General features: G+C 48.1%; 1 protein-coding gene across 1 annotated transcript in view; it reads left to right on the top strand.

Annotated features, from left to right (window-relative positions):
• The window catches only part of LOC111155857 (family with sequence similarity 178 member B), an 86787-nt gene that overhangs the window by 14018 nt on the left and 59336 nt on the right, over positions 1-13433 (top strand). The window contains exons 6-7 of the mRNA XM_022516275.1: positions 1260-1365; positions 5148-5232. Coding sequence (XP_022371983.1) covers positions 1260-1365; positions 5148-5232 — 191 coding nt within the window. The remainder of the gene's footprint in view (positions 1-1259; positions 1366-5147; positions 5233-13433) is intronic.

Below are 13433 nucleotides of genomic sequence, written 5' to 3'. Positions count from 1 at the left end.
TACTCAAGGAGACAGCAACTTGGCTCAGAGGAGAATCTTTGTTTTGGAGCATTCTGTTCCTGGCAGATTAAAATGTGTCCTTTTTAAAAAGGAGAAGAAGAAGCTGGGCCAACTGAAGAAATTTCTATCTAGAGTCATGACTTTAAATGCTGTCTGAAATGTTCTTTGCGTGCATTTGGCCATGAAAAAAAGGAGGACAGACCTGAAATTCCTTTTTTCATTTCCTAGAATCCCTGTTCATTGCCTTAGAGACATCATGTAGAACAAGAGAGCAGAGGAGAAGAAGCCTGCCCCAAACCCAGCCTCCCTGGGGGTCACCAGGAAGGGTGACGCAGTCCAGCCAGCCCTTCTGAAGTGACTTCTGAAACACCTTCCACCAAAGGCCCTATGACCACATGAAATACTTCAGCTCCTTTTACGGGGCTGTGGGATCCTTTCTGCCCAGACAGCCTGTGGGGCGGCAAGAGTACTCAAAGCTAGGCTCCTCTCCACACCGGCCCTTTGAGCCTGGGAGCTCCCGGGAGCAGGGAGAGGCCCAGCAGGGTCCTGTGGTGAAGGAAAGCACAGGGTAGGAGCACAGGTGGGAGGCGAGTCTTAGTGCCACCATCTCCTCTTGACTCTGCCCCTCCCGTGGTTTCTGAAGAACCCTCCATGGCACCCTTGTTTGTTCTTTCCTTCCCCGGATGGCTCTGTCTTGGGCCCCTTTCTGTTATTTTCCCATCTTCTCAGGTGTCCTTTGTTTCGGAAAAACACAAGATGGGGCAGAAATGCTCTGTGTAACCAGAGCTCAGACGCCGGCCCCATGTGGGCCCCGCTGGTAATTCTGCCTGCCCGGGGGCCGCCCAGGGCCCTGGGCTAAGGGCTGTGACTCCTGGGTTCCCTCCTCACCTCCACAGGGGTCCTTTCTGCAACTTCAGTAAATACCTTCCTTTCCCCCTCCCCCACAGGGAAAAGGACAAAAAGTCCCTTCCCGTCGTGTGCTTCAAACACTGAGCCCTGTTCAGGGAGGTCAAATGACTCGGGTGATGGCATGGGTGTGGGTGGTTTTTCCTTCTGACAGCTCCTGGCATCGGAGCTCAAAGCGTTTGTGTCCCTAGCAGTTGCTGCCGTGATTCTGGGTCCGGTGAGGATGCAATATGGGACCCCCACAGCCCCCGGCCCCCATGGCTTCCTGAGACAGGCGTGTTGAGGAAAGGCTGCCAGGCCGCCTGCATGGAGGGCCTCCCACCTACCCTTACCTTACTCCTCTGCCTCTGCAGCTGCCCGCCCGCCCAGCAGCTCTCCTTCCTGCACATGGGCTTCCTGAGCAACCTCTACTTGCACACCCCCGACTGCCCAGTGGCCCTGCTCCGATGGCTCTTCCAGGTGAGGAGCACAGACCTGCCACTAGGTGGCGGGAGCACGCTGGCCGAAGAGCCTGGGCAGGAGTGGGTGGGGTGGGGGGGGATGGGCACGTCCCTCTTCTGGCCTTGGGTGCTGCTGGGTGTGTCCCAGCGGGGGCAAGAGGTGCGAGGGAGGCAGCCTGGGGATGCCCCCCATCATCACAGAGTCCAGGGACCAGCCCGTGGTCTCACTCCACTCACCACCAGAGCCTGGGCCTCACCAGGTATCGCCTGTAACCCCCAGAGCCCTCTGTGACTCCTGGTTACTCAACAGGAGCTTCCATTGTGTCCAGGCTGCTCCTCGCCCCTCCCAAGTCCCAGGTCCGGGCCCTGCAGCACCCTTAGAAGGGTGAGGGCCCTTGTGCGTTCACAGCTGGGTGTGTGCGCAGGTGTTTGAGCATTTGCCCCTCTCAGTGGAGTTGTAGGACCCCTGGAAAAGTCTAGAACAGCTACTCTGTGTCTTCCCCTTTCTCCTCCTCTGTCTGCTGAAACATTTTGCCTTGGGGTAACGTGCCCAGGGCTTAAAACCTCCACCCTGAGAAAGACAGAAACCGGCAGGAATAGTCCAGGGACAGGACCACCTGCTGTCATCTGCAACATGTGAGGATGCTGGCCTTGGCCCCTACCCAGAGCCATCCCTGCCTGGGGACGGGCAGGTCACAAGTTCCAGCTGGTGTCTTCCTGCCAGTTGGGGCCTGGACCCCAGCTGTAAATTAGAGCCACCATGCAGGGTGGGTTGTTCTAGGAACTCCCCAGCCTGGGTGGACTGGCTGGCTGCCTTCCAGAAAAGGCCCTCCTACTCTCTCCTCTCCCTTCTGGGATCCTTCCCATCATGCCCCTCCCTGCCCCAGAGGAAAAAGACACCCTCAGCTCCTGGGGCCCAAGAGTGTGGCTGCTGCCCTCCCCCAGGCCCAATGGGACAGGCAGACGGGAACAGGGAACAGTGCTGCCATTCTTCTCTACCCCTAGTCAGTGCAGTTTCTCTCTGTTCCTTGCACAGTATATGGCCAAATGCACAATCAGGCATTGGGAGGCACAAAGAGCCCATCTGAGATGTGGCCCACAGAGGGTCCTTGTGTGACCCTGACACTGCATGAAGTGCCTTCCCTGTCAGTCCTCCCGGGGAGGAGTGGGTAAGCCCTGCCCAGCTCTTCTCCCAACTCGGTCACCTCAGCAGGGGGCCCGTAGAACAGAGCACCCAGCCCCAAGGCCAGAGGGACACTAGGTGTGAGTTCCAGCTCTGCCCTGTTCTACCCTGTGACCCTGGATGAGTTATTTAATGTCCCCTCTTTGACTCAGTTTCTTACTCTGTAAACTGGGACTGACAGTCCCAGGTGACAACTAAATGAGGAATTCCTGTGACCTGCCTTGTCCTATGGGTCCCACCACAGTTCTGCCCAGGGCCTGGACGTCATCAGGAAGGGATGATGTTAGTGCAATGGCTCTGGTTCTCCGTCTTCAGGAAAGAGAAACAAAAGCTCCCCCTAACCCAATGGCTGAAGCCAGATAAGTGAAAAGGGTGCTCTTGGCCTTGGGAGCCTTCTGGGCAAGACTCTGCGCAACAGCTTCGTGTCCGGAAGGGGAAGGAGGAGCAGGGCAGCTGAGGTCTTACAGGCTTTAGCAGGATGGACTCCGCTATTTCACTTTGGAGGTTTTGCCTGTTGGAACATATCTTCCTATAGAAACAGTAGCATTCATTCATTCATTCTCAGGCTCGGGTTGAGTTCCTGCTACTTAGTAAGCTCTATAGATAGAAAGATCTTGGAAATGGTGTCCCAGGTAAATGCACAGAATATGGCCATGGTGCTCAGCCTACTTCAGAACCTCACATTGTTACTGAGGAGTATGGCTGGGAGAAGGCAGAAATCCTCAGGGGCTCCCTGAAGCTGTTGGTGGGATTCTCCTAAAGGTGCAGGGGTGGTTCCTGGAATCCAGGGGTAGGGATATGGCTGGGCTTCAGGAAAAGCTGGAACCACAATGGGGAAGGTTTAGGGTCCCAAGACGGGCTTCAGTTTCTCTCTATTTGCCAGGCTCCGTGGCCAAGTTAATTCCCAGGAAGGAGTCTTGTTGACCCAATAAAGGTTTAGTGACAATTCCCTTCCCCAGTCCAAGCAAACGCAGCTAGGTGTGGGGCTGCTGAGGGCTCATATATGTGCCTGGGGTTGATCTGGGAGCTAGAGGATGGGTGAGCTAGGCAGATATCTCCAACCCTACTCATTCAACTATTTTTTGGAGAAGGATATCCTGTGTTCCCATGGAGATTAAATCCTGCTCCCCACCACCTTCCCTCCTCCTAGTGGAGTGTGTGGTGGCCACTGGGTGAATAGGCTTTGGCCTTAGTACTCACGAATTCCTAAGCCGGTCACTGAAGCCCTAGTATATACCTGGAGCAAGGTGAGCCTTGCTGGGGAAGGTGAACAGAAGCAGGTAGCATATGCTGTCAGTGAATATATATTCTTGTTGGGAAAGGGTAGATACGTAGAAGTTACAAGAAGCTATGAGAAGAAGAGGAAAGCAGAGTTCTGGTTATCATAGGCCCAGATCCTTGAGACAATGACTCTGAGATGTATGTGGTTTCCCTGAGGTTCCCCGGGGAGGGTTCCCATAAGCCACACCTCCTGCAGAGGGAGAGCCGCTGGGAGAAGGGAAAGCCAAATGGCAGGGCAAATTCAACAGGCTACAGCCAGTTCTGCAGATGCTCTGGAAATGGGGCGACTTTAGAGTTGCTCCATTTGAGGCAAGGGGTCCAGGCCTTTGGATTCCAGTACCAATGGGGCCAGATAGCAGACTAAGGCTGCACTTGGAAAGGGAGCGTGACCTCGAGTGAGGCTCCCTTACTGCAAGGCCATTGCCCAGAGAGGGACTTGGCTCAGGGCTCTCATCAAGCAACAACCCAAGCCCCCGGAGATGAGAGCTTCAGGCCTGAAGAGGGGATGTGCCCAGAGTGTCCCCCACAGCAGGCTTTGCTTTGCACTCTCAGAAGGATGGTATAATATGCAGCATGGCTGACCGCGGCAGGAACAGGGCCGCCAAGGCGCTGCCCCATCTCTAAGGCCTGGCCTCATCGGTGTGTCCCCAGGCTGGATGGCTTTTTGGGGGTAGGGTGCTGTCCCGTTGTTCATCTCCACGTCATGTTCTCTCCACATTCCAAATCCTCACTTGATGACCCTCAGACTCAAGGAGCATTCAGATGAGTCAGATCCCAGTGAGTCAGATTGGTGACCTGCCCCCCGACACCAGGTTATTTGAGGGTTGGTACTCAGTACCAACTCCTTCCCAGAGCATGGCCTAAGATGATTTTAAGTTAAGGCAGTGACCTGGAAATGATGTAAGGATCATGGACAGTAGCTGGCTTGTCATTGTCCAGCTGAGTGTACTTCCTGCTTTCGAGCTGTGTCTCTTCCTCACACTGGTAACTGCCGTGGAGGGCCATGGCTGTGGCCACAGGGCATGAGGGGTAGAAAGACGAAAACTCTCACGCAGGGAGGTGGACAGAGTAGGAGATTTCAAGTCACAGAGGCCTGGGATTGAATCCTGGCTTTGCTCCTTACTGGCTAGGTGTCCCTAGGAAGCTGCTTGAGCCCTCTGAGTGTGATTTCCTCACCTGTAATATGTCAGTAATGGCAAGATCCTTCTACCACGTGGACTTGTGAGGGTTAAATGGGATTTATTTAATATGGAGTAGTAAAGGTTTACTACCATTATACCATACTGCTATTATACCAGCTAACCTAAATGGCATTTTTGTTTTTGTTTTTCTCCTAGCTGTTGACATGGCCTCCAGAAACTTCTTTGGGAGCCTTCAGTCTCCTATGGGATCTCAGCGTGGATGGGCTCTTCCAACAGTCTGGTCAGTACTAGGGAGCAGGGTGGAGACTTGAGTGCTGAGTAACCCAAGCCCGAGAGCCTGCGTAGTACACAGCTCTCAGCAGCCGTGGAGCCCAGCATGCAGGAGAGGTGCTGGTGGGGACTTTGCGTCACCACGACACGGAGACATCAGGCCATCTTTGGCTCTGGCTCCAGCATTAGTAAAAAGCTGAGCCAACAGGCTCCTTGGCACCTTGATCTGGCTTCAGATCCATGTCACTGTGGCCAAGTCCAGGCTGACCTCACAGACTCTTGGGATCCTAGAACAGTCTGGAAGTTGTGTTTTCTGGATTTAAGGGGACAGCTTGCCTCTGGGTTCTTCCTGAGAGTCCCAGTTTGCTTGCAGCTGGGGGGCGCGGGGGAGGGGTATTTCAGGAACATCTGCATCAACTCAGGGAAGCTCCTTGAGCTGGAGTCACAAAGGGGAAGGGCCTTAAAAGCTGTGCCCCCACTGGCAGTCCCCCTTGGCTCCTAGGATATCAGAGGAGCCCCTTAAGTTTGGTCTGGGCGAAAATGAGAGCCTTGAGTCTATACCTTGGTCCTGGCATCGAAGGGGTGATTTAAGTCATCTTTATACTTAAGGATGTTCAGAGCTCCATAGAGCAATCAATTTTCCCTTTAGTGGCGGCACCTTCCTAGGCTGTCCTCATTTGGTACCTGAACCTAGACACTTTGGCACCAAAAAATATCATGTAGCCAGCAGAAAGGTGCTTACAGCAGACTGGGAGAGGGATTCACAGGCATCTAGACCCCACCTTTCCCCACAGCTTTAGTCTGCCCACACTCCCACTAAAACGCAAAAGCACGTACGTAGCTCGGAAGGCCAGAGTTAGAAACCTGTGATGCACCCTCAAGCTCCCCCCCAGCCCCGCCCCAACCAGCCCTTCAGATTTCTGCTTTTGTGCCTCTTGTACTTCAGGAATTGGCTGAGCGGAGGCCCATCTGTCAAATGAGAGCATTCCAGACTCCTCCTGCTCCCCCATCCCACACCCTTTACCCCCCGATCTGTACGCTGGGACCCTTGCAACTGAGGTCTTCTGAATAGCACCAGTCCTGGCATCCACATCCTTTTCATAACCTCTGCCCCTGCAGCCTGGGCTGCCCTTTCTTGAGCGTCTAGGGCCTCCTCTGCGGCATGCCTGCCCTTTTGGGAACAGAGGCCTTCCTTGTCTTGCTCTTCTCCTCTGTGTAGTGGTATGTGTCTCCTCCCGCAGGGGCAGAGGGGACATCCCACTCTTCTTTACTTCTTGCCACATTGTCCCTTATTTGCCTTCTGTCGGGAGGGACCAGGAACCTGCTCTCGAGTTCCCAGCCGGTTCAGCTCTGGCTCGCATCACCTGCAAGCCCAGCCTAGGCTTCTCTTTCTCTCCCACTGGAATAGAGACTGGCCTAGAGAATTCCATCCCCAAGGTCAGGATCTTGACTGATTTGGGGAAAGTCAAAGGCCAGGTCTGCAAACGAACCGAAAGAAGGGACTTAAACATATTTGTACCCCCACATTTGGAGTAGCATTAGTCACGATAGCCAAAAGGTGGAAGTAACCCAAATGTCACTGAAAGATGAGTGAATAAACAAAACATGATATACACATGCAGTGGGATACTATTTAGTGTTAAGAAGAAGGGAAATTCTAAAAAAAAAAAAAGGAAATTCTGACACATGTTACAACGTGGATGACCTTTGAGGACCTTACGGTAAATGAACAAGCCAGGCACAAAAGGACAAACACTTTCCACTTATCGGAAATACCTACGGGCATCAAATTCATAGAGGCAGAAGGGTAGAATGGATGGAGAGTTCGTGTTTAATGGGTACAGAGGATGAGATAGTTCTGGAGATGGACGGCGGAGGTGGCCGCCCAACAGTGGGAGTGTACTTAACACAACTGAGCTGCACACTTCCAAACGGTTAACATGGAAAACTTTATGTTACGTGTTTTTTTGTTTTTTGGTTTTTTTTTTTTAACCAAAATTAAAAACAAGTTTAGAGACAAGAACTAGGTACCAGCAGAGAATCTAGCAAAAGCTGGAACTAAAAATCAGCCACAAGTTCAATAAGCATGTGCAAGGTGAGGTTAGAGCCAGGATTTATATAAAAGGAAGTCCTGCTACTCAGGATTTGTTAGCAACTTGAGGTGCTCCGCAGGACCCCATCCTCTGTGGGACACAGCCCCCCGGGGCAGAGCCTTGAGCTGCCTTCCCTCCCATTGGGACTATGATAGCTGTATGTGTTTTCAGGTTGCCTGGCCTTTTGGAGATTTGCATGTGTATACATTTCCATCCTTTCCTGGATGGGGAAGGTTTTAGAATATTACCTGTATACCAACATGCCTCCCAAGTAAAGGGATTGCTGAGGCAGGCCGAGGCTTCAGAGTGGACTGTTACAGGTGTACTCCGGGTCACCAGGGCTGAGGGCTGAACAGAGTTCAGGTCCAGGGGTCACTGAAGTTTTGGGGTAAGGTGGATACTATTGTCCTAGTTTGAGAAGAAGCACAAGTCACTGGTTAAAAGCTCCTTGGTGAGCTTGGAGAATGGGATATTTCAGAACACTGACGTTTTTCACTACAGGGACTTTTCTTATTTAGGAAAGATGCATTGAGTGTGTCCTGTATTCGGTATTTTGCTAGATGGCAGAGGGAGATTCAGGGATGAATAGGGTGTGGTTCCCGCCCTCAGAAGGATGACGGCCAAGTGAGAGAGGACGGAACGCACAATTACGACAGGAGACGGACACAGCCACAAAACTATGGGAATTCCAAGGAGAGGAAGATTACTTCTAGCCAGGTGGGGTTGAGGGTGCAGGGAGGCTGGAGACAGGGAGGGCTTTGTAGGAGAGAATACAATTGATTCATCTCTCCAGAGATGTATAAGGCAGGGATTGTAAACTCATTGGCCTGTGGGGACCAAGCAAGTCTATGACTAGAAAGGTCTTACCCTAAGAGGCTAGTAAGTCTGGTCTTGCCAGATCTCTGTTTTCAAGAGAAGCCGTGTTTTAGTTAAGATGTACTTTTACTATAAACAACAATTAAGAGAATTAAATACCCAATTAAGAGAAGTTTATTATCTCACATGACAAGAAATCCAGAGGTGGGGGGTTCTATGGTATATTAGCAGATCTGCAGTATCAGGGCTCTGGCTTAGCTTCTGTGTTTCCCTTCTCACTACTACTACTCCTGAAGGTTGCAAAATGGCTGCCATAGCTCCAAGTATCATCATGTTCTCCTGACACAGCAGTTCAAGGCAGAAAGAAGGGTAGAGGAGACGAGGTCACTCCTTCTCGTACTTTTCTCTCTTTTTACCAGGACACTCCATTTTGTCTCATTAGGCAGAACTGGGTCACAGACTTTAGAGCTAGACACTTGCCATGTTTTCTGACTGTGTGATGCCCTTGAACACCCTGCTATGTTTGAAGAATTTTTAGCCTCATGATCCTACCCCTCTGGGGTAGAATCCTGGAGACTCACTCTTCCAGCCTCCTTTCAAATATTTGAATTTTTGGTTTTGGAATTTGCAGTTAGTTCTGTATAATTTTTTTTTTTTTTTTACAGTTTCTGTTTCTCTACTGGGATTTCTCATTTGTTCATTCAATATGAGCATCCTTTCATTTATCACTTTGAGCATAGCTATAATAGCTGCTCTAAAATCCTGGTCTGTAATTATAACATCTGGATCATCCAGTTCATTAATATGGAAAATTAAGTATGAAAATGAACATTTGTTTAGAATGAGTAGAGAAATCATACCAAATACTGTACCTTGGAAAGTTCAGGTCCCATCTCCTGGATATCTTTAAGGTATTTTCCAGAAACGTTCACGTAGAAATGACCACTGATTGTAGCTTGGCTTCCCTTTCTAACCTAGAACATTCACAGGGGGCCGTGCAAGGGAGGGCCCCAGCACTTAAGCTACATTAACTTGATGGTCAGTTGGCTTCCGACACATAATAAACCGTTTTCTGTTCAAACAGCTAGAGCTTTCTTCTGTTGCCTGTGGCTCAGAGCTCTGACTGCTCAAATAGCTACCCCAGATCAGTCCCCGCAGAGGTAAGTGGGATAACATGGTTCATTCACTGAGGTGGACTGGGTTCGGTTCCCTTAACAGGGAGGAAGAGGAGCGTGGCCGTTGAATCAGCAGCCAGCAGAGTCTGCCTTAGCCAGAATACTGACATTCATGTGAAATCTCCTCTTGGTAACTAATTCAGTTAAAAGATCAAACACCCAAACCCCCACTGTGAACCCATCTGCAGGCTAGATTCAACTGGAGATGGAATACAGCTCCACTGGTTTGTAGCCCTGGGGTTAGGATTCAGGTGTGGAGAGATGCAAGGGAAGCAGGAATCAGTGGGAACAAAGACAAGGAGGAGGGGAGAGTAGAACTTCCTTAAAGGGGGCAGAGTTGGGGATAAAACTGGACGTTTGGGGACAGATCTTGGAGGACAGTGGGGGCCATTGTAGGCATAGTGAAGCTTTATTAATATTTATTAAGACTGGTACAGAATTGGAGTTGTTTAGATGTAATTCACACGCCATGTAATTCACCCTTCTAAAGCAGATGATTCGATATGATTCATAGAGTTGCTTAACCATCACCACTATCTAATAATTCCCAAACATTTTCATCACCCTAGGAAAAAACCTCATACCCATCAGTGGCCGCTCCCCACCCCCAATCCTCCTAGCCCCTGACAACCCCTAATCTACGTTCTCTATGAACTTGCTTATTCTGGACATTTCACATACAATATGTGACCTTTGGGGGTTTTTTTCCTTAAGATTTTATTTATTTGAGAGAGAGAGAACAAGCAGGGAGTGGTAGTGCAGAGGGGCAGGGGGAAGGGGAGAAGTAGACTCCTCTCTGAGCAGGGAGCCTGATGTGGGACTCAGTCCCAGCACCCTAGGATCATGACCTGAGCCAAAGGCAGACGCCCAACGGGCTGAGCCACCCAGGTGCCCCAGTATGCAAACTTCTGTGTCTGGCGTTTTTCACTTAGCATAATGTTTGCAAGGTTCATGAACCTTGTAGCATGTATTAGTACTCCATTCGTTTTCATGGCTGAGTAGTATTCCACTGTGTGGATATACCATATTTATCCATTCATCCATTGACAGACACTTGGGTTGTGTCCACTTTTTGGCCATTGCAGATAATGCTACTATAAACATTTGCACCCAAGGGTTCATGGGGACATATGTTTTCAGTTCTCTTGGGTGTACACTTAAGAGTGAAATCGCTGGATTGTATGGTGAATGTATGGTTAATTTTTTGAAGGACTGCCAAACTATTTTCTGAAGTGACTGCATCCCTTTACATTCCCACCAGCAATGTATAAGGCTTCCAGATTCTTCACACCCTTGTCAACATTTGTTATTGTCCATCTTTTAATAGCCAAGCTAGTGGGTGTTAAATGGTATCTTGTGGTTTGGGTTTACATTTCTTGAATGACTAAGGATGTTCAGCATTTCTTCATGTACTTAGTGGTCATTTGTCTATCTTCTGTGGCGAAACATCCATTCAAGTGCTTTGCCCATTTTTTGATTAGGTTGTTGGGTTCTTCCTTTGCTGAGTTGTAAGAATTCTTCATAGACTCTGGATACTAGACCCTTACCAGATATGTGATTTGCAAATATTTTCTCCCATTCTCTGGATTCTCTTTTCACTGTCTTGATGGTGAACTTGGATGCACAAGGGGTTTTTTTGTTTGTTTTGCTGTTTCACTTTTAAATAGGCTCCACACTGGGTGCCCCTAATGCACAAGTTTTAATTTTGATAAAGTCTAATTTATCTATTTTTTTTCCTATTGTTGCTTGTGCTTTTGGTGTCAAAGCACCATTTCCTAGTCCAAGGTCATGAATATTTTTCCCTTATGTTTCCTTCTGAAAGTTTTAAAGTTTTAGCTCTTGCATTTAGTTTTTTGGCCTATTTTGAGGTTTTTGGTTTTTTTTTTTATATGGTGTGAGATAGGAGTCCAGCTTCATTGTTTTGCACATGGCTATCCACTTGCTGAAAAGCACTATTTGTGGAGAAGACTATTCTTTCTCTGTTGAGTGGGCATTCATGTTGAAAATCAATTGACCATAGATGTATGAGTTTATTTCTAGATTCTCCGTTCCATTCCACTGATTTTTTAAAAAAATATTTTTTATTTATTTATTTGAGAAAGAGAGAGAGTGTGTACGAGCTAGGGTGAGAGGGGCAGAGGGAGTGGGAAATAGAATTTTTTTTTTTTTCTGTTTAGAATGCAACTTTCTTTTTTGTTGTTGTTCAAATTCAATTAGCCAACGTAAAGTACATCATTAGTTTTTGATGTAGTGTTCAGTGATTCATTAGTTGCATATAACACCCAGTGCTCATCACATCACATGTGCCCCTTAATGCCCATCAGCCAATTACTCCATCCCCCTATCCAGGGAGAGAGAATCTTAAGAAGGCTCCACATTCAGTATGGGGCCCAGTGTGGAGCTCTTTCTCACTACCCTGAGATCATGACCTGAGCCAAATTCAGATCAGGCACTTAATAGACAGCCACCCAGATGCCCAGTACCCCAAATTCTTGTTCACTGCAGCTTGCAGTATTGAAATTGGAAGTGTGAGTCTTCCAGCTTTCCTCTTTTCAAAATTATTTTGGCTATTCTGGGTCTCTTGTGTTTCCATATTGATTTTAGGATGGTTTATCAACCTCTGCAAAAATGACAGCTGGGGTTTTGATAGTGATTATGTTGAATCTGTAGATAACTTTGAGTATTACTGCCATCTTAATAATATTGAGTCTACTAATCCATGAATATGGGATATCTTTTCATTTACTTAGATCTTCTTTCATTTCTTCCAAAACTGTTTTGTGGTTTTCAAAATAAGTCTTATACTTATTTTGTTACATTTATTCCTAAGTATTTTATTATTTTTTTAAAGATTATTTATTTATTTATTTGAGAAATAGAAAACACAAGCGAGGGGGAGGAGCAGAGGGAGAAGCAGACTCCCCACTAAGCAAGGAGCCCAATACAGGGCTCATTCCTAGGACCTCAAGATCATGATCTCAGCCAAAGGCAGATGCTTAACCAACTGAGCCACCCAGGCACCCCTTCTTATTTTTGATGCTATTGTAAATTGAATTATTTTCTTAATTTTTGTTTCAGATTGTTCCTTGCTGGTGTGTAGAAAGAGAACAGATTTTTGTATACAGCCCTTATATTCTGCAACCTTGCTGAACTCGTTTATTAGCTCTAATCATTTTTTTAATGACAGAATCTGGTTTTGAAAGCAAACATGTGCTTATGCAACTAATTGCTTGAAAGAAATGACCTCATGTTTCTTTAGCAAACATGCTTTGGCCGTGCCAATGTAGGACTGGCCAGTCAGTCTGCCAAGCACACTGAATAGGCAGCAGTGCCTGGAGAAAGGGAGCTCCATCAATGAGATCAAAACACTTTAGAGAGGGAGTAAAACATGCGTAGGTTCTGTCCCGTCAGCTTCCAAGACAGTGTTGTTCATTTTACCTACCCATTCCATTCCCTACCAGCTTCTATAATATTTGTGTGGGAGGGGAAGAATATAACAAAATAAAATGACCCTGGCCAGTACATTCTTTGGATATTTTTTAAGTGGGTGAGAAATTTAGTTCTCAGAACAAATCAGTTTCATTTTCATGAGCAGTATCTTTGGACACTTTGTTCTTCCTCACGTGATCACCATGCTTTTTCCCCTTTGTTCCTGGGGTTTCAGCATTATGGACATTGGGGCCTCGGGGCTCCCTGGGACAGGCCCCTGTTCTGTGGGTCACTTTCTTTTCTTGCTTGTATTCTGTCTCCCTCCTTCTCTACCCTCCTTCCTTATTCCCTTTCAGATAATAATTATAAGATTGCTGCTTGTAAAAAGAGTTAAAACAAAACCAAGACCAATAACCTCACTAGCTAGGTAACCCCTGTTATTATCTTAAAGTATTCTCTGTATCAGGTGCAGAAAATTCAAATGTTAGAGACAGGTACAAAATGAAAAGTGAAAACCTTCCTGCACACCCAGTCCCTGTGGCACTTCCTCTCCCCAGAGAGTTATTATTAAGAATCATTTCTTGTGGGCGCCTGGGTGGCTCAGTGGGTTGGGCCACTGCCTTCGGCTCAGGTCATGATCCCAGGGTCCTGGGATCGAGTCCCGCATGGGGCTCTCTGCTCAGCAGGGAGCCTGCTTC

The sequence above is a fragment of the Enhydra lutris genome, unplaced genomic scaffold, assembly GCF_002288905.1.
Source record: "Enhydra lutris kenyoni isolate GAN:26980312 unplaced genomic scaffold, ASM228890v2 scaffoldscaffold44, whole genome shotgun sequence".
Taxonomy (NCBI): Eukaryota; Metazoa; Chordata; class Mammalia; order Carnivora; family Mustelidae; genus Enhydra; species Enhydra lutris.
Note: the sequence above shows the minus strand (reverse complement) of the source record. Positions and strands in the feature narration are given on the sequence as shown.